The sequence below is a fragment of the Brienomyrus brachyistius genome, chromosome 20, assembly GCF_023856365.1.
Source record: "Brienomyrus brachyistius isolate T26 chromosome 20, BBRACH_0.4, whole genome shotgun sequence".
In the NCBI taxonomy this organism is placed as follows: Eukaryota; Metazoa; Chordata; class Actinopteri; order Osteoglossiformes; family Mormyridae; genus Brienomyrus; species Brienomyrus brachyistius.
In genome coordinates, this window is record NC_064552.1 from 19,024,589 (window position 1) to 19,052,538 (window position 27,950).

At 42.1% G+C, this 27,950-nt stretch overlaps 2 protein-coding genes and 1 long non-coding RNA gene across 5 annotated transcripts in view; 1 reads left to right on the forward strand and 2 right to left on the reverse strand.

Moving 5' to 3' along the window:
• LOC125715607 (uncharacterized) overlaps positions 1 to 1,931 on the reverse strand; it is a 53,212-nt gene extending 51,281 nt beyond the window's left edge. The window contains exon 1 of the mRNA XM_048987372.1: positions 1,896 to 1,931. The gene's annotated coding sequence lies outside the window, so the exon portion shown is untranslated. The remainder of the gene's footprint in view (positions 1 to 1,895) is intronic.
• LOC125715604 (uncharacterized) overlaps positions 1 to 27,196 on the reverse strand; it is a 64,314-nt gene extending 37,118 nt beyond the window's left edge. The window contains exons 1-15 of one of the 3 annotated variants that reach the window (XM_048987364.1): positions 27,142 to 27,196; positions 24,889 to 24,973; positions 24,674 to 24,799; positions 23,859 to 24,592; positions 23,466 to 23,622; positions 20,985 to 21,148; positions 19,138 to 19,162; positions 18,899 to 18,982; positions 17,143 to 17,179; positions 15,401 to 16,413; positions 15,036 to 15,186; positions 14,837 to 14,955; positions 14,229 to 14,321; positions 13,103 to 14,118; positions 12,395 to 12,669 (exon numbers count right to left, since the gene is read on the reverse strand). In XM_048987364.1, coding sequence (XP_048843321.1) covers positions 15,911 to 16,413; positions 17,143 to 17,179; positions 18,899 to 18,982; positions 19,138 to 19,162; positions 20,985 to 21,148; positions 23,466 to 23,561 — 909 coding nt within the window. In that variant the 5' untranslated portion in view covers positions 23,562 to 23,622; positions 23,859 to 24,592; positions 24,674 to 24,799; positions 24,889 to 24,973; positions 27,142 to 27,196 and the 3' untranslated portion in view covers positions 12,395 to 12,669; positions 13,103 to 14,118; positions 14,229 to 14,321; ... (1 more) ...; positions 15,036 to 15,186; positions 15,401 to 15,910. The other 2 variants (XR_007384121.1, XM_048987365.1) reach the window with 2 other exon arrangements.
• LOC125715619 (uncharacterized) lies at positions 938 to 2,792 on the forward strand. The gene is made up of 3 exons (XR_007384131.1): positions 938 to 1,214; positions 1,496 to 2,616; positions 2,699 to 2,792. It is a non-coding gene; the product is annotated as an uncharacterized LOC125715619 (long non-coding RNA).
• Positions 27,197 to 27,950: the final 754 nt, after the last annotated feature.

A 27,950-nucleotide genomic window follows, 5' to 3' on the forward strand; every position in this document is an offset into this window, starting at 1 on the left:
CTTTTTTTTTTTTTTTTTTTTTCTTGTGTCCCTGGGTCGGTTGGCCACAGAGTGTACAAACAGGGAGATTTTGTATCCGTGATAGTTTCTCTCCAACACCTGAGAGGGCTTCCTTCAGTTTACGCTTATACTGCGTAGCTCTCGCCCACGCTGAAGGACTGTCAGTGCTGTGGAATGTGCTTTCAGTCTTGGAAGCGGGCATCATGGGCAAAGATGCACAGGATGAGGTGGGCAGACCAACAATCGCAGGAGCTGACTGACTGGCAAGCATTGTGGGCTGTGTGGAGGGGCCAGCAATCAGAGGAGCTGACGCACTGGCGAGCATCATGGGCTGTATGAAGGGACCAGCAATCACAGGGGCTGCTGCAGATGCAGAGAGGGAGGTCACAGGTCTGGTGATGGTAGAAGTCGGGGGGGGTTTTCCTCAGTGGTGCCGACAGTAGTGGTTGAGGCCGGGAGAGTGGAATCACCACATCTGTCCTTTCCTTTAACACCTTTGTGCCTGCTGTGCTGGGTGTGGGCACATATTCCATCAGGGGGTAGTCTGGTGCAGGGAGGACCGCTGGCTGGTGTGGTGCCGGAGGTAGGTCAGCGGATGAGATGGAGGTGGTCTTTGTGATGGTTAAAGGCTGTTTTGTTGCGCGCATGTTGAGAAGCCTCTCTTGGCGACGAATGAAGTCCCGCACGGTCTTTGTGTTGATCTTTGGCAGAGGAATGCCAGCTTTGCACAGAACTGGATCCTCCACCAAAATCCGGTGCTGGATTCTCTGGTACACCTTTAAGATAAAGGTCTTCTCAGGGCTGGTGCGAGACCCTTGAGGTGAGTGCAGCCACAACAGTTTCACCAGTGTGTACATCATTCTGTTGTGCTGTGCGCTGATGTCATGTTGGGCTGGAGCGTACCGCTTGGCCATCTTCACCCGCTGTACTACAGTAGCCTCGAAGGGGTCATCTCTTTTAGTGCGGCAGTAAAGGGTGTTGCCCCAATGTGATTTGTACAGCTGGTTGAACTGCTGTGGATGTTTGTCATGCTCTTCCATGGCATTCCAGGCTTCAAGCACCCTGTTCCGCTGCTCTGTGCTAAGTGACAGCTTGTCGTCTACCAAGCCAATCTCCACCAGCACAGAGCAGAACCTTTCCAGCTTTTGAAAGCCAGGAAGAGGATTTTGGCTGCAGGCGTCCTCCTTTAAAAAAACAAAAGACATACGAATGTGGTAAATACATGTGGTACCGTCAACCCCAAAATTTCTCATACCCATACCGGATTTCTATTTATACTGACTTTTTAGATTTCCTCTGGCTGGAAATTGCATAAATATGTCACCACAAAGTAAGTAAGACATTATTCTTGAGACATAAATGAAACAAAATATATATATATATATATATATATATATATATATATATAGATATATAGATATATAGATATATATATATATATATAGATATATAGAGATATAGATATAGAGATATAGATATATTGATATATTGTCAGGATAACCAGAACAGAGAAAGCCGGATCCAGGGATGCAAGCCGAGAGGCGCTCTATCAATGAAAACCGAGCTGAGGCACCAGAAGGAATAGGCGAGAGACAAGGTTGAAAAACAGGCAGGGAAGTCGTAAGCCGGGGGGTCAGTCCTACAAGGAGGCGCGGGACAGGAATACACAAGGGCACAGGCACGGGAACGAGACGAGCCGGAGCAGGCAGGGTAGAGGGGTCAGGTGCGGGAACGGGTCTGGAACGGGATAGAGAGAGGGGTAAGGAGAGGACACGAGGCAAACAGGCAGGGTCTGGTAGCAGGGAGAGACAATCGACAAGAAAGTGCTTAGCAAGGCTTCTAATCATCAGCGCAATACTTCGCACTGGGCTGGTGACTTCTGGCTGGCTTTATACCTAGGCTCAGTACACTGAATGAGCCTCTGCTGGTGGTGTCCGCCTGTGGGGGCATAACAGTACCCCCCCCCTGACGGCTGCCTCCCGGAGGCCGAAGACGCTTGCGGGGCCGACCCCGAGGGCGCGGAGCAGGGCGGGAGGGGTGAGACTGGTGAAAGGCGGTCTTGAGGTCTGGGTCGTCAATCGCGCTGGCCGGCAACCAGCTACTGTCCTCCCGGGATTCCCCCTCCCAGTGGACCAGATACTGGAGTTGACCCTTCTGGCGGCAAGAATCCAGGATGGAGCGGACTCGTGGGGCCGGGTCCACCTCAGGCACGTCCTCTGGGGAGTCGTCCAGCGGAGGGACATCGGGCCGTAGGGAACTGAACTTCACCGCTTTCAGCAGTGAGGCATGAAAGGTAGGGCAGATGCGATAGACTTTAGGGAGTTGTAAACGATAAGCCACGGGTCCCACTCGCCTCAGGATACGGAAGGGTCCGAGGAACCGCGCGGTCAACTTCTTACACCCTGGGAGACGTAGATTCCGTGTCGACAGCCACACCAACTGACCTACCCGATAAGTGGGTCCCGCCGGATGGATAGACAGTGGAAGTTTCATCGCTGGTGAGTGTGATGTGGGAGAGGACAGCATCCGGAACATCGTCCTGTAGCTCCACATTGCTCTCGTACGCCTCGTCTGGATCGGGCTGCCCGGGCTGAACCACCTCCTCCTCCGGACCAGGTCCATCGTCGACAATGCCGCTAAGGGAAAATGTCCCAGATTCACCTGTGCTCTGGCTGAACAGGTACTCTAACCCAAGCAGCTCGTCGGAAGGGACATCAGCAGGGGTCCGGAAATTCTCTTCCACAGTCTCACCAAACAGCTGCTGACAGCGGGTGTTGAGGCGGTCGATCAGCGGTGCAGAGTAGGTCCTGTGGTGCCGTCCTCTGCCACCAAACACGGCATCCGAGCTCCTGTCCGAGTTCCACCGCACAATGCCGCTTAGCAGGTAAACCTGATAGGGCTGCGCTGCGCAGTGAGGACCTGGACATGACAATAAAATGTATAACGGTGTTGGAATAATAACAGGCCCATGTTTCATTTGTTAGAAGTGATCAGACTACACGTTCATACTTGGAATCATGTGCGGCAGAGCTTTGTGGAATCCTTCCAGGCTGTTGCTTCCACGCAGACATTTGTAATAGGGCACATCCACATTGCTGATGGTTGTTACGTGCAACCCTATACATGCTCATGTCTGGTGGATCCTGGATGCCCTCCAGATGCCGCTGCTGCTCCGCCCAGATCTCATCAATGGCCACTGTGTATGCATTTAATGTAAATGTGTAAAATAGATACATCCCGTGTTTTATGCTTCACTTCTCACACTACTGGCATTTGTGTTGTAATAGCTTTTTTTTCCATACCTGGTGTTTTGAAGAGGCTCACTCCATTCTCATCCAGACCGGCGGGACCTTTAAGCTCCTCGATGGCCAGGTGGATGAGCTGGAATGTTTCCTGAGCGCCGAGTGTGACCCTCCGTACATGATGTTTCAGCTGCTCCCTGGATATGTAGAGCCGCACTACATCCTCGTCTGACACGGACTTCAGCGCTGCCGGGTCCTTGGCTCTGACCGCCTTGATGAGCAGCTCCAAGTCCGTGCGGTTGTACGCCAGCACTGCCCCAGCTACAGCAGACTTGAAAATGGCGTACTTGCAGTGAGACTCTGTTCGGATGGCTGCGTCAAACCGGTGGATCCAATGGAAAATGTCCAGACGCACAACCATCCCACTGTCCACCCAAGGCTGGAACATGACAGATTTCATACTGTAATATGCCTCTCATTTGTTTATTTTTTGGCTTTGTTCTTTACAGTAACTTTTCTGGAGTACTGAATATGGCAAACATGACTGATAACTAATATGTAACAACTGCACAGTATACAAATATTTTTGGTAGACGACCATACTTTTTTTTTATTATAGTCTTACAGTTTCTACTTTGCATGCCAACAACTATTTTGAGTGTGTTGGAGAAAGCGGCAAAGCTTTACACTCCAAATCATATATGTTGGAGAAAGCGCTAGGCTTTGCACCCCATTTCTGCATACACTATGAATTACGAGACAACACGCTTTAAAGTTTTACTTGCGCAAGGGTACCCACACTTTCAGCAGAATGTGCTACAAAGGGTGGTTCCCCTTAGCTCCTTTATTTATAGTCAGTGGGAGGCGCAGGGGTCTCGCAAAATAGGGAGGTGAGAGCAAGAAGAGAAAGTTCTGGTTTTGCTTAGGTGGGCAGCTGTTGAGCACATACTCAGGGTACGTGCAAGCTGAATGCTATTATTAATATAATCTAAAGTATGAGGCTAGAGGAAAACAATAATGTATATACATTTACACTCATTGCTGATTTATACAGAAATGATAACAAATGATTAATAAGTTTCTTCAACCTAACAGAGTGGTAGTGTTTTCATTTCTTTGAGTTTAGATAGAATTTTAGGGTTTGTGCTTAGTGGATTGATCAAAGGAGAGGAGATTTTAGGAAATGTTTTAGCAATGCAGAAAAACTAAAATGTTAAGGCATGTCAGACTACTTTGAAAGTGGGTGAGAGGCCTCAGACTCCAAAGGGTTACAGTAAATACTTATTATGCTATGTTTCTTTTATGTTCCTCTTTTTGAGTCTGGGAATTTTTTGTCATAGTACCAATCTATCTATCCAGTGCTACTTTATCATTCCATCCTCTTTGCGCAATGTAGTGATGTAAAGTGCTGTCAGCAAAACAGCATGATACTACCACCACCCTGCTTGACCATTGGTTCAGTGTTCTTAGGTTAAGAAAGCAACCTCACCTTGATCCCCTGCAAACATATCTCTTTTCATTGTGGCCAAGCAGAGAAGTTAATGACACATTCACACGTCATTGTGACTGCCCCCCATCCCCACCCCGTGAATATGCAGCCATCAGCAGCCTTTCAGACTTAGCCAGACAGAACACACTAAGGAATGTGTCTGTTTTATTCAAGCACAGTACAGAACCATACGTTTTTTTATTTTTCATTTTCCACTCTGTCCACCTTTATTCTCCACAATCAACCGTATTACTTTGTTTAGGCCTGTAATTAGTCTGTTACGCACATCTTGGGTCACTCTCCTCTCCCAACATAACTCTTGCTTGGACACGCTGCTGCTTTGTATCTGGCTTGGCCTCCTTGCAGATGAAGTATTTCATCATGTGCCAAACGAGCTTAAAATCTGTTTAATTTTCATATACCACACTGTCCCTCATTGCATGACAATATCAATCTTATTACTTTGTTTCAGTCTGTAATTATTATACTGCATACATCATGGGTCCGCCTCATCTCCAAAAGGTGAAGTAAAATACAAAATTCTAATTTCATCAATAAACTGACTAAAAACACATTTTGCTAGTTTTAGGCCATCTTTGCCTCACAACAGAAATAATTTCCTAAATTTGACAGGTCATTTATTACAGTGTAGTCAGTTTATTAATGAAATTAGGATTTTATCTAAATACAAGAAAATTATACTTGCTTAGATTTTCATTTTTTTGTAGTGAAGTTAAGATACCTGAAATCAGGTGTTCTACCTGATTTCAGGTAAGTCACTTCAGCTTTCATAATCACTGCTCCCCCTGGTGGATGGATAAATCATTGCAAGTACTTTACACACAGCGAGGTAAGGGGCGGATCATGCCGGCCCACTTGTTCATTACATCATATTGGGGGATCTCATTACAGTCAAGGTCCCACCCAGAACCCAGCAGGGGCCAGCCAAGGACCAGCCAAGGTCCCATCATGGAAAGTGGGGAAAATTCAAGCGGCTACATCTGTATGTGCAGGAATCCCTGAAACAAGGGATCATTTGTCCCTCCACATCAAATTTTGCGCCTGGGTTCTTTTTTGTAGCTAAGACAGACGGAAATCTAAGACCTTGAATAGATTATTGAGCCCTCAATAAGATTATGCAAAAAAGGAGAGCCTCTCCCCCTGATCTCTTCAGCCTTGGAGCAATTTCGTTCTGCTCGTCAAAGTTGGACCTAAGGAGTGCCTATAATCTGACCAGTATAAAGGAGGGTGTCAAGTGGAAGACCTCATTCATTACTACTACTGGGCAATATGAATATCTCTTGATGCCTTATGGGCTTTCTAATAGCCCTTCGGTCTTCCAGTCCTTCATCAATGATATATTGGGTGATATGTTGAACATCTTTGTGACTGCATATATTGATGATATTCTGATTTATTCTGAAACAGAAGAATGGCATATCGAGCATGTGCGAAAGGTACTCCAGTGCCTGAGACAGAATCAACTCTATGTGAAAGGTGAGAAGTGTGAGTTCCATCGTGACACAGTGAAATTCTTGGGGTATGTCATCTCTCCTGGGAGTGTAGCTATGGACCGAGACAAGGTCACTGCCATGTGAGACTGGCCCCAACCCAAGACTATCAAGGGACTTGGGTGATTCTTAAGTTCTGCAAATTTTTATAGACCGTTTATTCAGAATTTTAGTGTTGTGGCAGCTCCCCTAACAGACTTGATCAGACAAGGAGAGAAGAAACTGAGGTGGACCCCAGGAGCACATCTCGTCTTCAAGAACCTCAAACAGCGGTTCTGCTCAGCCCCCATCCTGTGACAACCCGACTCCCAACTCCCGTTCCTGGTAGAAGTGAATGCCTTGGAAGCAGGCATGGGGGCAGTCCTGGCCCAAAAGGACCCTCTCACTGGTAAGACCCATCCATGTGCATTCTTGTCACGTAAACTCACTGCAGCCGAACAAAATTACGACATCGGGAATCGAGAATTTTTATCCATAAAAAAATTCTTTGGAAGAATGGAGACACTGGTTAGAAGGGGCATTACATCCCTTCCAGGTACTTACGGATCATCACAATTTGCAATATCTTCGGGAAGCCAAACATCTTGACGCTCGGCAGGCTCGCTGGGTGCTGTTTTTTTTTTTTTTTTACCCATTTTGACTTCAAGGTCACCTACCTCCCAGGGTCCAAGAACATCAAGGTGGATTCCCTCTCCCGCAAATTTCCCTCAGTCAAGAACCTTGAATCCGCCTCGCCTATCTTACCTCCATCTTGCTTTCTGAGTCCCGTGACCTGGGATTTAGAGCAACGTCTACTGGATTGGAACCAGAAAACACTGCCGCCTCCTGAATGTCCACCACAGAAGACCTTCGTTCCCTCTCAACTGCGTAACAAGGTACTGCAATGGGTGCACACTTCCATATAGCCTGGACATCCTGGAATAAAAGCTACTTCACGCATCTTGGAGAAGCACTACTGGTGACTGGGGTGGGGAAAGGCGATGGAAAGGTATGTCCTGTCTTGTCCTCTATGTGCTCAGCTTAAAATCCTCACTGGTCCACCTGCGGGGCTATTACAACCCCTCCCGGTACCCAGCCGCCCGTGGTCCCATATTGTGCTTGATTTCATCACCGATCTGCCCCCATTTAAAGGGAATACCACTATTTTGACCTTAGTCGATCACTTTTCAAAGATGTGCTGGCTGATTCCCCTCCCGAAGTTACCGACATCCTTGGAATTGACAGACCTGTTATTACACAGGGTTTTCGGTACTATGGACTCCCTGAAGACATAGTCTTGGACAGAGGATCCCAGTTTACCTCCCAAGTTTTCAGGGCTATGTTTTCACTGTTGAATATCTCACGCAGTCTTTATTCAGCCTATCTCCCCCAATCCAATGGCCAAACCGAGAAAACCAACCGAATGGTCGTGCTTCCCCCATGTTTTTTTTACTCAGTTTCTTAACACCCCTACCAGGGGAGATGCCATTCTTGATCTTGTTCTCTCTAATAACCAGGACAGGATTGGTAAATTAGACGTTTTAGAACCACTTGACAGTAGCGATCATAACATGGTCAAATTTGAGGTTAAGTTTAGTGTTCGAAGAGCTAAGTCCAAATCAAAAATATACAATGTTAGGCAGGCTGACTAAGTGTATGAGACTAAAACTAGAAACTGTGAACTGGATGGAGTTAAATAACAAAACTGTTGAAGAGGCCTGGGAATTTTTTAAAAGCACATTATTGCAAGTGCAAGAGGACTTCATACCTGTTTCCAGCAAGAATAAATCTAGGAAATTGCAACCTAGGTGGGAAATAAAGTATAAAGTAAAGAGGAAAAGGGCTTTGTTCCAGCAATGGAAAATAACTGATGATGACAGAATAAAGCAGGAATATCTAAGTCTACAGGCTGAGTTAAAAAATGATATTAGACGAGCTAAAAGAAATGTCGAAAGGATGATTGCATTGGAAGCTAAGGATGACGTTAAAAGTTTCTTCCAGTATTTTAACTCTAAAAGAGCTCTAAAAGCTGAAATTACCAATCTGCAGGATAGTAAGGGTCTTATAATAGTAAACGACATTGATATAGTAAATGAGTTCAATGATAGTTTTGCACGGGTATTCACTGTTGAGGACATTAGTAACTTACCAGTTCTTATTACTGATCCAGCATCGTCTATAGCTAATATATATATATATATATATATATATATATATATATATATATATATATATATATATATATATATATATATATATATATATATATATATATATATATATATAACTGAAGCAGATGTTTTGCAAAGCCTAGCTAAGCTCAAAAAAAATAAATCACAGGGCCCTGATGGCATCTTACCTATAGCGTTAAAAGAGATGAGGGATATTATTTGCCGACCATTAACTTTACTGTTTCAAAAATCCTTATCTGAAGGTGTGGTACCTTCTGATTGGAAGCATGCCAACATAACACCCATTTTCAAAAAAGGGGATAGAAGTAATTTGTCTAACTATAGGCCAATCAGTCTAACTTGTATAACTGGTAAAGTTATGGAGGCTATAATCAAAGAGAAAATGGTAGATTACCTGGACTCCAATAACATTTTGCGGGATAGCCAGCATGGATTTAGGAGAGGTAGATCCTGTTTAACGAATCTGTTGGAGTTTTTTGAGGAAGCTACTCATGAAGTTGATGACAAGAAGGCCTATGATGTCATCTACTTAGATTTCCAAAAGGCTTTTGATGTTGTCCCCCACAAGAGGCTCCTACTTAAACTCAAAGCAGCAGGTATTTTAGGTACCGTAGCGACCTGGATTGATAACTGGTTAACAGATAGGAAACAGCGAGTAGTTATAAGAGGCACAATGTCACAGTGGGCCTGCGTCCATAGTGGAGTACCGCAGGCTTCGATTTTAGGACCACTATTGTTTCTAATTTACATAAATGATATAGATACCAATATATACAGTAAACTGGTGAAATTTGCAGATGACACCAAGGTGGGTGGTGTAGCAGATACTGAATTAGCGGCTCAGCAGCTACAGCGGGATCTTGATTTAATTAGTGACTGGGCCGATACCTGGCAGATGAAATTTAACGTAGACAAATGTAAGGTACTCCATGTAGGGAGCAGAAATATAAAGTACAGGTATTTTATGGGTGTCACTGAAATAAAGGTAGCTGATCATGAAAAAGACCTTGGTGTGTATGTTAATGCTTCCATGTCCCATTCTCGCCAGTGTGGGGAAGCAATAAAAAAGGCCAATAGGATGTTGGGGTATATCTCCAGGTGTGTGGAGTATAAGTCAAGGGAGGTAATGCTAAGATTATACAATTCCTTGGTGAGACCTCACCTAGAATATTGTGTGCAGGTTTGGTCACCATATCTTAAAAAGGACATTGTGGCCTTAGAAAAGGTGCAGCGTAGGGCCACAAAAATGATTCCTGGTCTTAGAGGAATGTCATACGAGGAAAGGTTACTTGAGCTAAATCTGTTCAGTCTCAAGCAAAGGAGACTGAGGGGGGACATGATCCAGGTATATAAGATTCTAACAGGTTTGGATGCTGTTCAACCAAATAGTTACTTCAGCATTAGTTTAAATACACGAAATCGTGGCCATAGGTGGAAATTAGCGGGAGAACATTTCAAGCTGGATTTAAGGAAGCACTTCTTTACACAGCGCGTAGTCAAAGTATGGAATAGTCTTCCTGATAACGTAGTGCAAGCTGAATCGTTGGGTTCCTTTAAATCAGAGCTAGATGAGATTTTAACAACTCTGAGCTATTAGTTAAGTTCTCCCCAAGCGAGCTTGATGGGCCGAATGGCCTCCTCTCGTTTGTATAGTTCTTATGTTCTTATGTGCGAAATATGCCTACAACTCGATACCCCACGCTGTGATGGGTCTAACTCATTTCCAGTGTGTTCTTGGTTTCTGGCCTCCACTTTTCCCTTGGAGCCCCACTCCCACAGACTGGTATCAACATGGCAAAAGAGTGTGGGAACAGATGTGCCTTTTACTGAAGCAGGGAATGGCATGAACCAAAACCTTCGGAGATCACAGGGGAAAACCAGGACCCAGCTTCCAAGAGGGGGATAGAGTCTGGTTAGCTACGAAGAACCTTCATCTCCCTTCAGGTCACAAACTGAGCCCCAAATTCATTGGGCCCTTCCAGGTGACACGGTGGGTGCGCCCGGTGACCTACCACCTACAACTCCCTCGTGTATATAGAATCCCACGTTTCATGTGTCCTTGCTCAAACCTGTTCGATGTAGTCTCGCCCAACCCCCTTCTGGCCCCATGGATGTCCCTGCTCCACTTCTCCTTCTAGGTGACGACGTTTATGTGGTCCACGATCTGTTAGATTCTCGTCGCCGGCGGGGACAACTCCAGTATCTGGTGGACTGGGAAGGTTTTCACCCAGAGGAGCGAAGCTGGATTCCTGCCAAAGATGTCCTGGATCCCTCCCTCATTGCACATTTGCACAGGTCTCACCCGGAACATCTGGCCACACCTTCTACTACCAATTAACAGATGGTAATTAAACCTCACACTGACAACAGCACAGTGTGAGGTATTGTTGCGAAGCAAATACTGAGTGGTCTGACTTTGTGTTTTCTCCCCATTTGCGGTCTGTCATCCTTGCCCTACCTGGACCTCCTGCCAGCCCTTCTGCCCTTCCACCCCCCACCTCCCCCCGTAAGATCCCTCGTGTTCCTACCTGTGTATCATCCACGTCTTCGGCTAAATCTCCTGACTCTCGACTACTCTTTGTGTCACTCCCAATAAACTTGGTTGCCTGGCTTCTGGTGTTTGCGTCTTGGTTGGCAGGACAAAAAAAAATTTCTTAAAAATTTCACATTTTTAGTTTCACAGAAGATATAGGATCAGAACGCTAACAAAAGGCAAAGTTTAAAATATTAAAACAATACAGTGGTACCTCGGTTCTTGAACTCATTAGAACTCGAATTTCTCAAGTCAAATCAACCAGTTCGAAAAAAGATGACCTAGAACTTGATCTGAATCTCAGAAGTCAATCCATGAACCGACCTAAGAACTTGTACGCACGGGGAAATGAGTCATGCGGCACGTCTCTCAGCGGAAACAAAGGGTAACACTTCAGTCTCAGCCTCACATTCGCTGTGATAGCATCGTTTGTTGGTGATAGTGCTTTTTTAAAAAAAAAAAAATATATATATATATATATCTATCGGGTAATACACTGTACTTCATATCATTTTGGTAGCCATTGCTCAGCAAAAAGTTATGCAATAGTTGTACAAATGTTACAACCTAAAAGTTTGCAATTTGCAAAAAATACGCTCATTGCATATTACAGTTCCAGGTTGGTATATACCGGCTGATTAACAGACTTGGCTTTTTTTTACAGTCAATGTCTTCAAGACCTACCTCGACAGTCAATGATATGGACAGACTTGTCAGGACATCATGCTCCACTCCCTCCAGCAAACAGGAAAAGGGATGTAAGATGTATATCGGCAACTACGTCGACAATTATGAGGGTGTCGTTACGTTGAAATGTTACGTCGTAGCAGCTCGTGTTAAAATGCTATCGTTTAGATGCCTAAAGTAAAATTTTGCTGTTTTGTTTGAATATGACCGGCGGACTTGTTAGCTAACTTTCGATTGTGAATCGGTTTTCTTTCATACAGATACTATCAAGATGCTGTATAAAAATGTAACGTTACTGTCTCAAATTGTGTGTTTGTCCTTCCTCCCAGTGTCAATGAAAAACAGGGTGACGAGAGGTCAGCGTGAGGGCAGACTGTCATAGATCAATGAGGAAAAGTGAAAAGCCACACGACTTGAGAGCAGGGTCATTATTATGGCAATGATTAGGCAAGCTGATAAAATGCTTGTCAGCTTAAAAGTAGTATTATCCAAGCAAAACATATATTTCTAAGAATTAATATATTTTGATATTTTGTCTGTTACACTCAAAAATGATATGTTGGCATTACTTAACTTTGTCAACAGGTTTCACGTAAGTTGCCTTTAAGAAAGAATATTTATTTCAGTGAACATAAGGCAATTACATAAAGTTAATGTAATTTTGTTTAGTTCAATCAACGTAACATTCATGATTTTGTTTTAATCTATTTGGTTAAGTTCAATTACTTATAATTTATATTATGTTCAGAGATGAGAAAAGCCAGTTTCATTGTGTTTATTAAATAACATTTTTACAATGTTTTACAATAAACACTTTCTATTGTTTTTCCCAACAATAAAATGTTTTTCAAAATCTACATGCTGTCATACTTTTCAAAATAGTTTTAACTTATTACAATAAGTTACAATTTTAATACTATTAAAAGAATAATACAAGTATAAAGTAAAATAAAAGCATGTAGCCTTTAAATGAAAGGATTGACAATGCTTTTTATACTTGGAAAAAGTTAACAGCCTTTAACAATATGAAGTACACCTTCTTTTTTTTTGTGACCAAATTTTTATTAGAGATTTTTATAACAAAGAACAAAATGGAACAAAACAGAACATACTCCACCCCCACCCCACCCCCAATACACCCTGAGACAGCAGTTCAAATATAAAGAAACAAAAAACCAATAAAGGTCACCGGCACACTCAGCCACGGAGAGCACAGATAAAAATTGAGGATAAAAGAAATAACACACTTATACCACTGAAAAATGTTAGAATTAGGAAAGTAAAAATCAAAACAAAAAACAAGGAATATGGCCTCAGGACATGACCTGCAACCAATCTTTGACCAGCTGCACGTCATGGACCCAGCTCTGGATTGTAGAACCAGACGAGTTGTTAATCCGGGCTGCAGAGAGTTCCAGCAGAAGCAGATCAAGAAAGGTGGACTTCCAGACAGAAGGAATGAAGTACACCTTCTTGCAATTAAAAAAATCAGCTAACAACACTTGTTATTCGAAGGAATATTAACATTTGAAAGCTCTATAACGTTTTTACAATGTTTTCAAACAAGAACATGTTTACAAAATCTAAGTAATGTCTTCACTTTTCAAAATAAAACTTCTTTACTTATTACAAGTTACAAAAATAATATTACCAGTAAAAAAATACTGTCTTTAAATGATTTACAAAAATATACTTTATACTTTACTGCTTTTTTTTCAGGTTTACTAAACATTGCAGTAAAGCAAAAGTAAAGATTATTAAAGACATCACCTGGTTAGCACTGAAAAAATTACTGCAACAGCCAGTGCAACATTATGGACAAAACATAGGTCCTGCCTCTTAGCCCTTGTTTCAAGTTACAGTGCCTATGATAGGAGTTTATTTTTTAAGACCTGGACTTTGTTTGACAGCTTGTTGGCATCGAGTTGCATAAAAATCTTTTGAAACAATTCAAAACTATATCTCAGATCCTGCGGGTAAGCTAAGTTTACTGCATAAATTAGACCAACCATGATGGAACATGCATTAGCTACATTGTCCAAGTTTTTAAGTACTTGGATGCCTTCGATGATGACACCAACATCTTCGTATGGGTCTGCAACATCTGCCCCTTCATGTTTGATGGCATAGATTCCGAGTGTCACGATCGCGGACAAAGCGGGCGATCGTCGGGCAGGCGAGCGAGCAAGGAGCAGGCAGGCAAGCAGGATACGGGGAAAACGGGTCTTTAATCGGGGAAACGGAGCGGGTAGAGCGGGACGGAACACAGGCATTGACAAACATCAATGACGGACAGGGCAAACAGGTAAGACCAGGACTTAAAACAGGACAGGACTAATCAAAGTAAGTGGACAAAGCTGGAGACGATCAGGGAAGCACACGTGGATAATCAGGGGGCGTGGCACACACGAGGAGCCGACGAGCCGGGCATGACACCGAGAGTGGTGTTGCTCATCAAAATTTGGGTTTCATCATGTTCAGCGTCCTAAAAGTAACAAAAGACAAGTACAAAAAAAAACAATTAACAGATCAAGGGTAAAAATAGGAACTGGTTTTAGAGAAAAAAGTTTCTTAAGAAAAATTTAAATAGCTTACCATGGACTCCTTCACAAGGTTTGAAGGATCTTCATTTAGGTAGACCACTAAGGCTTTCAGGATGCATTCATACTTTTTTTCAATGATGATGCTCTAATCAAAATGAAATGAGAATTAGTAATTTTTGCTGTACATCTTAAATTTAAGTAGCATTATGCAAATTATCCCACTGCTGTATTTTACGAAAGTCAAGTGTGTACATCAACCAATGGTCCCAAATCAGAAGCACTGCATAGGATACACAATTATCTTGAACGTCTGAGCTGTTGTAATTGTAGTTGCAAAAACATCTCTGTTAAAGTATGAGAGGCAAAAAGTCATTGATGCTTCAAAATAAAAAAAAAAATCATATTTGGAGCCGAAGAAAGACAATTCACCTTTAACTTTTAATCCATAATTTTTGTATAAAAGAGTACATGAAGGATGAGTTAAAAATAGCAAAATCATATTTGGATGAAATATTAGTTTGGCCTATTATTGTCATGCCCGGCTCGTCCGCTCCTCGTGTGTGCCACGCCCCCTGCCTTCCCACGTGTATTTCCCTGATTGTACCCCGCTGTATCTGATTACTTTGATTAGTCTTGTCTGGTTTTAAGTCCTGGTCTTACCTGTTAGCGGTGTCCGTCATTGATGTCAGTAGCCGTCCTATGTTCCCTGTCCCGGATCTCCCAAATAAACCCCGTGTTTGCCTTGAATTCGCCTTGTCTGCCTGTTCCTGTCGGCCGACCTGCACGATTGCCGCTTCGTCAGCCTGCGATCGTGACAATTATGAATTATGAGAATTGGTGATGAATTTAGAGAACATACCTGATGCAAAACTGACAGGATGTCTGATCTTCTTTGTGGCTGCTCCTCCTTTCTTTTTGAAATTTTTGAGGAGCTGGGGGGAGAGATGATCAAGCTGACCCATGAATTTGGACACCAAAGGAATTATAATCCTGCTGAATTCCGCAGATACCTGGTACAATTTCCAAACAAAACAAAAGAGAGAGACAAATCAGGGTGCTTCGTAGATTTTTGACAGGACATCATCATACACTTCCTTTACCAGCACTCACAGATAACACACATGTACGATAAATGAACAAACCTGAATTACATCTAAAGTATTTCAAATCATAGTTTAGAATAACAACATCCAAGCAAGCTGACATGACATTAAAGACATATACCTCTCGCTCAGTAAAGAGTGCTGGCCATCTGTTCTTGAATTCCGCAATGAAAGGTGAATCTTCTACCACCTCGTGCCTCCGTAGAGCAAACGTTCTGTCCATCAGCCCCTTGATAACCTGCTCATTGTTTCTTTTAGTCACCTCCAATAATAGTGTAATCCTTTGATTTTCAAGTGTTTCTTTTGTTTCACCCATTGGCTAATCTGGACAGTAATTTACCTCAGCTTTTCTCGGTTTCTTCTTGGTTAGGACTTCCAGTGGATCCTTTTCGCTTATGGGAATTGATGTTCAGCTCAGAACATCCTGTTTCCCAATTTTGTTCTGTAGTTTGCCATCTTATATTTTAAACTAATTTTCCAGCCATAGTAGCCACTCACAGAGCCCTTTTCTTTTAGACGTGGATGCTTCTGTATCAACGCAGCGGCTACATCATCAAGATCTGCAGCTGAAGGGTATGCCTTGAACTTTATTATTTCTGAGACTAAAGAATCCAAAATGTCAGACTTTTAGCTAGGAATTGGGACTCAGGACAGTATCATCAGTTTGATAAGCAAGTTGAGCTTTTTGCAGTTGTATTTCTGCATCAAAACTAAACTGTGGTATTGGGAAAGTATTGGGCCAAGCTTGCCTTCTGACAGAGGATGCAGATTCTGTCGACAGTACAGATGATGGTGAGGATATTATGTCTGTATCATAGGAAGATACTGAAGAGGTCTCACTTTGTTTTGGCACAGATGAAGAAGAGGTACTTGTAGATGTCGGCAAAAAAATTATTTTGAGTGTAGCTCTGTCTTGTAAGTCCGAAGTTGAACTGAGGTTGACAAATTCATTAAAATCCAGATCTTTGAGCTGAAATCGAAAATCTTCTAACACACCAAGTTGTGTTTGGATTTCTTTTTTAAGGTCATTCAATGAGTCTGCTATACCAGCTGGGAGATTTAACCTTTCATAGTTATTTTCTCCTAAGATTACTTGGCTGAGTTTGGCTGAGGTTGCCATTGCGTCAAACTTGTCTGGAAGAGAGAAGGGGATGAATATTAGTAGAATGTCAGCAGACCAATTTTAAGTAATTACCATAAACAAAACAAATGAAAAATATTAAATGATATTTGATTTTTGAAACTTCATACAAAGATAAGACTATAACTGTGTAATATGATCTTATGCGTTAAAACCTACACTCTTAACCCAATACTTGACTACTAGAAAACTGCATGGAAACTCATTGCCTTAAACCATTCAAGTTTTTACACAAGGTAAAACTGAATAGCCTTTGTTGAAGTAACATAGAACCTACGATTCTATGTGGTTATATGTTAATTCAACTAGGGCTGTTAAGTTTTTACTGAAGGTGAAACTAAAGTGGCTTAAGGCAATTGTTACGATGCGGGTTGCGATTGCGCTGGTTAAGCGGACAACAAAGCAGGCTGGCAGACAGAGTATGGGCAAGCTGGGGATTTATTAAGAACGGGCTGGGCTGTACGGGACAAAAGCTCGAACATCGACAAACATCAATGACGGACCATGAACTCAGGCGAGACTAGGACTGAAATAGACAGGACTGGGCGAAAATAAGTGGACACAGCTGAGTACGATCGGGGAAGCACACGTGGATAATCAGGGGGGCGTGGCACACACGAGGATTGTACGAGCCGGGTATGACAGAAACAAGTTTCCACACAATTTTTTTGTAAGGTCAACCATTAAAGGGATAGTTCACCCAAAAATGAAAATATGCTCACCCTTAAGTGGTTCCAAACATTTATGAGTTTCTTTCTTCTATTAAACACAAAAGAAAACATTTTAAAGAAAGCTGAATACCTGTAACCACTGACCAGGCTGTGGATTAAAGCGAATAATATTGTATATAATGTTCAATTTCTTTACACGGATCAATCTTTTCACTTCACAGGACCTCAGTGTGTCATCAGGAGCCATGGCTATTGATTTGTACTCGTTTGTATATTTATTTTTAATCTAAAAAAAAAAAAAAAACTTATCACCATTCGCTGCCATTACATGAATCACCAAGGACCAAGGATTCAGCTAAAAATATTCTTTAATGTTCTATTGAAGAAAAAAAGTCACCTACATCTTGGATGTCCTGTGGAAGAAATTTTCATTTTGGGTTAACTACCCCTTTCAGAGTATAGGTTATGCATAAGATCATTCTTTTGCAGTGATAATCAGTGATATCTTTGTACAAAGTTTTACTAATTTACTAATTTCATTTAATAAATTTTCATTTGTGTTTTGTTTAATAGTGCAAAAGGAGTATTACATAGAGTACCAGGTATGACAATAGTGCTGAAACAGATTAATACACCACAATGTCACACAGGACTTCAGTGGTGGTTGTTACTCCTCATCTAAAAGTATGTGTCTTTTTAGAGTAATCATTCTGACTCCTGCAACCATATAGTCAACCAGAGGGTATGAGTCTTTCAAGTCAGAATATGGAGTTAAGCAAATTTATTGAGTTGGTACCAGTTCAAAGGCCCTGAAGTGTTCTTGATACCATGCACACATTTTTTTGGCAATGAAAGCCAGTTTTGTCTTCAATTATACAAATCTGAGAAATTTCTGCAAATTCTGGAAGGCCACAAAGAGATCCGTGGGCAATTATCATGCCATTTCGATACATAATGCCATCACAAGAGACATTTTGTGCAACACTGACAGTGGTCATACCAGGATACCTAGAATTAAGGCAATGTACGACATTCTCTTTCATGACCTCAACAGTAATAGCAGAGATACGTGTGACCTGTAAGGTATTTTTTTCAGGGCTGGGTATGTGGTGGTTATATCCAAGCATCAATTGGTGTTTACTTGCCAAAGTTAGGGTAATGTTCTTGAAGCGATTTGTGTGCCTAACTACTTTTTTAAAGTAGCTATGTTTTGCTTCAAAACGCAATGTCCAAAGAAAAATTAAAGGACCAAAGCAGCGATTCATTTCTGGATAGTGTTCCAGGAAGTGATGCTTTGGAAGCAGTTGTTTAAGAGGGAACAGCTCCTGATATTTCTGACGGTGTTCAGAGATCTTGCATTCCAAAAATGCAATGGTCTCATCTGTATGAGCTGAAGAAACAACCAGTTCGACAATATCTTTCAGGTCTAAAATCAAAAGCCACACAGGTTCATCTGCAGGTACCAAATGCCCAATAATTAATGGCAGTAATCTTAAAAGACACCAATTTTCATGTGCATTGCCACCAACTGATCTTTTGCTTGCAAATGTCTGTAGCACCAACTGAGGTCGAATTGTTTTATCATCCCACTTGTATGGAAAATTATGGATAAGTTCATTGAGCCCATCAAGAGACAAAATCTTCTTTGAAATAAGTACAGTAAAGCACTCTGCTAGCTCAACTGGTACTATGCCTTCAAAAAGATCATGAGCCAAATCAGGAGGATAGCTACTTTAATGTTACAACAGGCTAAGGTTTTCACTGAAAACACATAAACTGCATTTATATTGAGATTCATGACATTTACCTCTTTCTCTGTAGCAAGTTTCACGTGTCCTTGGTGCTCTTCTGCAGTCCGAAGTTTGAATTCACCTCCCTTCACTTCAGTGGTCTGAGAATTTGCACGAGAAGCTGTACAAAATCGACAACAGTACTCGCCTGAAAAGTTCTCAACGAATCCAGCCTTGGAATGTGCGGCAAGATTATTAGCCACAACACATTGTACTGTTCCTTTAAGGAATGTTCCAAGTTGTGGGACATACACACCTTGCTGTTCCAAAGTTTGGAGATCCTGCAAAAGAGGTTGCAAGATTTTTTCAAATCCGTATGTCTTCCCGTCTTCTGTTTTGCATAAAACTGCTAGAAAAATTGAAGACAACGTTGACTGAAACACTGATGGTACATTACCCAAAATCCAGTACACTGCACATAATTTGTGCTTTTTCTTTGATGTCCCAAGAGGGTTTCAGATTTCAAAGTCATCAACGTATAAGCACACAGAAATCCTCAGCTCCTCTGAGAAGAAATCATTTGCTTTAAAATGCAAACCATCCTGAATGGACCTATACTCTTGAGCATCTCTTAACTGTTGAGAATTGACTTTCAAACATTTTGTCAAGCAAGTCATTCTGGCACAGCAGATTCTGTAAAGACTCCAGTACTGGAACATACTGAAAAGTTCTGTTTCCCTTGTCTTCAAGAACATACTCTACAGGGTCTACAATTTTAAAATTTTCCCTGTAATATTGTTTGCGCTTAAATGCAGAAGCTAGTGGACCACCATGCTTTATAGCAGAGAGTAAAGGGTTTGCTTTACTTAAAAATGCAACCAGGTCTGACTAGTACTGCATCATTGTCAATTCTGTGCCTTTGTATGGTGTCTACAATGATTCTGTGAGACAAAGGGAGAGAAGCATCACTCAGTAAATAATGCAAGTCCCCACACAACTCATCTACAGCTGAGCCTGGAACATTGTAGTGATTTTCCAGCTTTAACAGCAAGCAAATTTAAGCTCTACCAACTTTGGCAGGTTCTCTGAAACCTCTTCTGTATCAGTAGAAGAGGAATCATCTTCTAACACAGGTGTTTCAGTTTCTTCATTTGAAGGAGGGTCATTAGCTGTTTCTCTAACCTCTTGTGTTTTCACCATTTCTTCCTTAAAATCTTTTACTGAAAACTGACAATGCTTTTGGCTCTTATGTGATCTGAATGTACCATACACGTTTGTTTTAAATGAGCAGTCCTTAAACATACAACTAACTGTCTCATGACTGCGCAAGTGGTTATTTATATGGAGAAAATAATCATTTACTGAAGGAATGTCAGTAACAGCACAAACATGACAATTTATGACTGTAGTTTGACTAGAATTTTGATTTTGAGGTAGCTGCTCACTGCCATGTGATCTGGGTAAGTGGGACCAGTGCATTCCAGGTTTTAAAAGTGCATGGACAGTTAGAATATGCACATGGATATTTGTGTTTGCGGCCATAATGTCCATGTACCAACCTGAAGTGCTTTAAAAGCTTTGATCTGGAGGCCTGAGACAATCCACAATCTCTGCACAGCCACATACAGGACTCTACAGGCTTGCAGGTTTCAAAAGTATGTGAGTCACCAGACAATAACAACAAAATATGAAAAACTGCAAACTACTAAATTAAAAATGTGTTAGCTGACCAAACAAACAAGCTTACATTAAATAGCTAGATGTCATCTTAATTAAATGTAAAATATGTTTATTACCATGTGTTTTTTGGGGGGGTTTATCAGGCTTGAATAATAAAACGAGATATTAAATAACAATGTGCCAACACCATCTTTTAAGATTAAAACTAGATAAAACTCCTGTACAAGAACAAAACAATCGGATAAAATGGAGAAACCATTCTTTACTAGCAATTTAATATCATTAACAACTTTATTTTGGGTGATGTAATATATATATAAAAGTTCAACAAGTATAAAATTTCACATAAATGCATAAAACAAAAATGTAACTATAATATGAAAGAAGACTTTGTGACAATACTATACACAAGGTATTACAAGTGAGTAATGATTCAGATGTTGTCACAGCATCAATATAAATGCATAAAAGTGAAAATCTCACCTCTGTTTACATAGAGGAAAACGCCTTGTTGTTTTGCGTCTTCGATTCTCATAAAATGGCGCAGATTTAAACGAGCCGAAGAGTACCGTTGTGATTCGTTTCTTGTGGTGTTTTCCAACTGCGTATGTGTAGATTTTACTCCACCTACTGATCAATATGCGGTACTGCAGAAGCAACACAACTCCGTTTCATTCCTTTTAATTATCTGAGCTGTGTAAATTTGAAAAATTACTTCTTTTAATTCTGTCAACACAACTCTTTTAATTTTAATGCACAAACGAAAATTAATTAATTTAAACATAATTACATTCTTTGGACCAACAAATGTCATGTTTAATTTTTTTGAGTGTAGCCTCATATAGAATTCAGCATAATTGTTCTTATTTATGCATTAGCTGTCAAGCAATATCTCATCCAAGCTTTTTTCTCCGTATATGGTGTTAAATCACTCAAAACCTGTTGTTTTGGTGAGCACCCATTGTCCCTGTGTAGCGGGCCGTGCCTCATGCAATCATTTGGTTGCACTTCATCAGACTGCCCGTTATTCGCAGCTAAACATTCCTGCTGTGCCCCTGGTGCACAGCTGCACAGACACTGAGCAGATCTGGCATAAACCAAGTATGACACTAGTAAGTCATTGAACATGTCAACTGTACACATTATAGCTATTGTTATGCCATGTTGAAAGTGTCTCTGCTGTCAGGGTGTTAGGCCAGGCCCAGTTGGAGAAATGGAGATTCGAAATCCCAGAAATTGTACATTAGACTGCGTAAGGTGAGATTGTCTTAACTTTGTTTCTCAGTCTGGTTTTTACATGTAACCCGTTTTACATTTGTTGTGGCAGAAGTTTGGCATAGTGATTTTTACTTATATATATACACACACACACACTCAGTAGTTTGTATGGCCCCCACGTGGTTGTATGCATGCCTGACAATGTCGGGGCATGGTCCAAATGAAACCACGGATGGTGTCTTGGGGGATCTCCTCTCAGATCTGGACCGGGGTATCACTGAGCTTCTGGACAGTCTGAGGTGCAACCTGGTGGCATCGGATGGACGAAACAAAATGTCCCAGAGGTGTTCTGTTGGATTTAGCTCAGGCGAGCGTGGGGGGCAGTCAATGGTATCAATTCCTTCATCCTCCAGGAACTGCCTACATGCTCTTGCCACATGAGGCCGGGCATTGTTGTGTACCAGGAGGAACCCAGGACCCACTGCACCAGCATAGGCTCTGACAGTGGGTTCAAGAATTTCATCCTGATATCTAATGGCAGTCAAGGTGCCGTTGTCTAGCCTGTAGAGGTCTGTGCGTCCCTCCATGGATATGCCTCCCCAGACCATCACTGACCCACCACCAAACCAGTCAGGCTGAACAATGCTGCAGGCAGCAGAACCCTTCTCCATGGCTTCTCCAGACCCTTTCATGTCTGTCACACGTGCTCAGAGTGAACCTGCACTCATCTGTGAAAAGCACAGGGTGCCAGTGGCAGACATGCAAATTCTGGTATTCTATGGCAAATGCCAATCGAGCTTCATGGTGCTGGGCAGTAAGCACAGGGCCCACTAGAGGACGTTGGGTCCTCAAGCCACCCCCATGAAGTCTGTCTCTGACCAAACAATCAGGAACACTCACACCAGTGGTCTGCTGGAGTTCATTTTCTAGGGCTCCAGCAGTGTTCATCCTGTTCCTCCTTGCACAAAGGAGCAGATACCGGTCCTGCTGATGGGTTAAGGACCTTCTACGGCCCTATCCAGCTCTCCTTGAGTATCTGCCTGTCTACTGGAATCTCCTTCATACCCTTGAGACTGTGTTGGGAGACACAGCAAACCTTCTGGCAATGGCACGTATTGATGCGCCATCCTGGAGGAGTAGGACCACCTGTGCAACCTCTGTAGGGTCCAGGCATCGCCTCATGCTACCATTGGTGACACTGACCGTCACCAAATGCAAAACTAGTGAAAAAACCGTCAGAAAAGATGAGGAGGGAAAAATGCCAGTGGCCTCCACCTGTTAAACCATTCCTGTTTTGGGGGTCATCTCATTGTTGCCCCTCTAGTTCACCTGTTGATAATTTCATTAACACCAAAGCAGCTGAAACTGATTAACAACTACCTCTGCTACTTAACTGACCAGATCAATATCCCAGAAGTTTAATAAACTTGATGCTATACTCTGATTAAAAAGTGTTCCTTAAATTTTTTGAGCAGTGTATTTATTCAATATGTGTGTATGTGTGTGGATGAAATGATTTGATACATGGCACTGACAATTTCATCAAATTCAAAGTAATTATTCAGTTTCTCTCTCTCTGACAATGTGTGTGTGAGAGAGAGCGAGAGAGAGATTATGACTGGTGTTTTTTATTGTAGGTATTTGTTGCCTTTTTGGTCTCATCATTTTTTGGTGTAGGCTCCTATTTAAAGTAGTTCGGCTCAAGCCCCGCCATTTTCAGGAAATATTCTGCAAAATTTTTCTTACCTTGTTCTTTATTGAGGACATCCTTCCCCAAAACTCCTCAATATCAAAGTATGTTGGGTCCTGGGGCATGGCTATGCCCATCAGTTGGTACTCCATGAACTCCTCACTTACTTGGTCTTGTTCATTTGGGTCATGAAAAAGAAGGATTTCCTGAAATCTTAAAAAGAGCACAATGTATACAAGGCTGATTAAAATACAGTGAGAGACAGATTTGTTTTGTGATCATGATCATTAAAAATAGTATATGAAGTATACAAAGTATAGGGCATCTTCAGCCCCACACTCATCCCTCAGCTGCACATCAACAAATCTTGCGTGGTTCAGGAGAGCATCTTTCAACGGAAGATTGTCCATGGCATACTCCACAACTCTGACCAGAAAGGCCAGTGTTACCTGCTGGAATTGTTGAACCTTCAGTGATGTGACCTCTCCAGCCTCAAGGAGCCTGTTGAGCATATCTCAGATGTTTTGAAATTAGATAGCTTTAGATGGCTTAATTGTCTTTGACAAAGTAACACAACCTATATTTCACAGGGGTGTTGCACTTTAGAAAGGAGACACCAACATAGCCAAACAGCCCATGTTGGAGTACACCAACTCCACCGGGTCCGTAGATGAGAAGAGATCACCTGGAGGCGTGGATGAGATAATCCAATAACCATTTATTCCAATAACCTTTTATTCCATTTATTCCAACAGATCGATCTGGGAAGTCTGTGATACACCGTATCCCAACAGAGTTCAACTTCCTTACTATTCATGTGTATCTTATACCCTTCTACAAGCAGCCCCCCGCCCCTGTCCGTACTTTTCCAATTTCTGGCAATTTTGCCTAATCTGGTACACCATGTTATTCAGTACATTATCCTAGCAGCTGCTATGTCTAGCAGCTGCCACCACAGTCTGCGTCAATAGGTTAATTTTGGTACACACAGAGCCTCCCTACATGTCCTTGTTCCCTCCCGTTCACCTCTTCATGCCACTGGAATATAGATGCCTTTTCTCTCTGGAGAAGGAGGTTCAGTTTAGACAACACTGGCAATGTGGCCTGAAGGAACAGGAGGTAGACGTCCGTCAGGGGATCGGAAAATGCCTTCGCCAGCCTTCGAACCTTGGTTGTTTCTCATCTGCAGATAGACAGGTTGTTATTATTATTGGGTGTCTGATATAACTGTCCTGAACTAGAGTCAATATGATGTGCCATTTACTTAAAGATTTGAAGTAGCTGGTGAGAGGGCCATACTGCTGCAGAATGCAGTTGATGCAGATGTCCAAACTCAGCCACCTCACAGAAATGTACAGTAGTGTTCCCATGTTCCCAAGATCACAAAATTCTAGTAAAATAAGTAAGAAAAACAAACAAAGTTAGCCCTATTTTTCCTCACTTTTGATATATAACACTGGAGCTAATTGAATTGCAAACCTTTCAAGTAACCTTTACGGTTCGTGCTGCCCTTTTACCAGTATCTAGCGTTAACCACAAGGTCCTCAGTGTCAAATCCAGATATCTGCAGAACATGACATGAGCACAAAGAATTTATGTCATTTTACAGCATATTATTTACTTCACCTATAGCTTAACAGATATTTAATGGAAAGCAAACATGTTGAAACTTACTTCCAAAAGCCTCTGCTCTGTGTGTTTGGCAGTGCTATGGATTATATGGCAGGGGCATCCATGAATGCTGGGATTTTCCTGAAGCATTTTTGCTGCAATTGAACTGTTGGCACCAATATTAACTGGGGCATTGTCAACTGACAGGCCAACACAATTTTCCCATGGTATGTTCTGCTCTATCAGGACGTTGTTGATTTTTTTAAAATATGACATCAGCTGTGCCACAGCTTCTTCCACTTGTGGTGCACATGTCGAGAAATCAGTGCAGAACTTTGGTGGTCTCAAATACCCTGACAGTTAAGGGATTCATCTTTTCTAGTCCTGTAATAATATGGTATATAAGTAACTCTGCAAACTGTATTATTTTAGTGTGTGTGTGACATGAACATGAGGAAATGGAAACAGCCAATTGCAAAGGCATACACAGTCGAGAATTATTTAATATTTTGGCAATTTAGCTATCAAAGGCATACACAGTCGAGAATTATTTTACTCTCCATCAATTTAATTAAAATTCATTGAATTTGCAAACACCCAGGGTTAGATTACCCTTAGGGTTAAAATCAGGGGTGTATTTAGGTTTAAGGCCCTAAAATAAATTGGCCTTAGGGTTAAATTTTTAAGTTTAGGGCCTGGATGGAGTTTAGGCCGAATAGGCCTTCATTTACTTTAATTTAAGTTTGGATACCATGACCTGTTCCAAGTTTTAGGATACTGAGATCATGTTCCTACACGTATTTCGGGCTGCCACACCCTTATCAGGGAACATGCAAAAAATTGTAAATGATAGGCTTTTGGATTGACAGTGGTACGAAGAAGGTGGATGCTGATAGGCCCAGATGGCACTGGCTGGATAGGATTTGAGTAAGGGGAAGAAACCCAGATCCTACATCCTGAAGGACCCAGAATAACTCCAGGCAGCCCACCTGGAGGAACACAGAGCAGCGACGACACCGGCAGGTAGGTATTTGCCCTTAAGTTGAACATATGGCTTGAAGCGTGGTACCCACAAACCAACGGTGGCCTCAGGAATAAGTGGCACTCGCAACAGATCTGGCTATCCACCCTTTTTTGGCTGATGGTGCCCCCCTGTGGTATCGATGTCACACTCGGTATCTCCCAGAGGCACCTCCCAGTGCCCAAGACCTCCGCAGGGTCAATCTATGCCCATACGGACCGTATTTATTTATGTTCTAAATAAAGTTAATTTCATGATCATTGTGTCCCACGTCCTTCCTCTGCTGAGGATTGAGAGAAATGAGCGTATCACAGTGTGCAATCACATTACTTTTGGGGGTTATTTTACCCTCCATTAATTTATTTTGAATTTATGTTAAATTTAATTACTCCTAGGGTTAGATTACCCTTAGGGTTAGGGTGTTTAAGTTTAGGGCCTTAAGGTTAGATAAATATTAGGGTTGGCCTTTTTTAAATTTAGGGCCGGGATACGGTTTAGGGTTAAGGTTAGGGTCATGGATACGGTTATGATTATAATCGAATATATGTTTCAGTAAATAAGTAAAGTCAGTAAGTCCTACGTTGGTTTGTCACCAAAGTTGCCACAGTTCCTATACGGGAGTGCATAGTAGATCTTCCTGAGTCAAATGGTATAGCTTTTTGATGTTGTGAATAGAGCCATTGGTGTTGAATAGAGCTCTATTGAGACAAGTGTTCTGAATCAGTCAATGCCAGAGGTCTGACAGTTGGTTCAGATGATGAAAATATACACTCGCTTTAATTTTGTGAAATTTTAAACAAAACAAACACCCAAAGGCAAGGTATGCCCAGACATGTAAGGCAAGATAAGACCAATTCAGTTTAGAGCTGTGGACTTGCAGAGTACGCATCTCCAGTTTGCAGCCTGTGAAAATGTGGAGATTTACAGTAAGCCAAGCTCTGGATCATGTCTTGGCTGAAAATGAGGGTTAGGTTTAGGGTTTAGTGTTGGGGTTAAGGTTTACGGTTTAGGGTTGGGGTTTCTGGTTAGGGTTTGGGTTTAGGGTTATGGTTAGGCTTAAGGTTAGGTTGCCGGAATCTGTTCCACACTGGTCTACAAACCTTTTACTGACATTGGCAACACTGCCCGTTGTGAGTCCATTTTCTACTCTGCCGGCGTAGCAAGGACGTCCCCATGTCTGGCAACCATGAAAAGAGGAGGTATACTTACAAGAGGGCCTGATTAATTAGCCCACTTTCTCTATATTTTAAAATGACCTCTCGTCATAGAAATAAAATAAATTAAATAAATAAATCCATAAATCCATAGACAATTAAAAGTCACCTAAAAGAATAAAATTCATAATAGGGGTACTTCCTGTCATGACCTCCTCGTCGGCTCCTCCTGTGTGCCACACCCCCTGCTTACCCACGTGTGTTTCCCGGATTGTACCCAGCTGTGTCTGCTTATTTTCAGTCAGTCCTGTGTATTTCAGTCCGTGTCTTACCCGAGTCCTTTGTCCGTCATTGATGTTACGTGAAGTCAGTCAGCGTGAGATGTTCCCCAGTCCTCGTTGTACCAATAAATCCCCGTTCACCCTGCTTACGCCTGCTCGCCTGCTTCCTGCCTGCTCGCCTGCTAGCGCGTTCGCCCGCTTCCCGGACGATCGTGACACTTCCGGGATTCAAGGCAAGATCTACGCAGTCAGACTCAGGGTTCTTACCCCTCACCCATCTTCCCAGCACTAACTAATTCCTTCCCCAGCTTTTAAGCCATCATAGACCCTGGAGTATATCAATTTATGTGACCGGTTTTAATTCTATTATCCCCTATGTGTGTCCTTCCATATTTCGTTCATTCTATCTTGAATAATAATTACTGCCAATATACCCTGTACATGTTCCACTTCATCAATCCCCCATAATTTTTA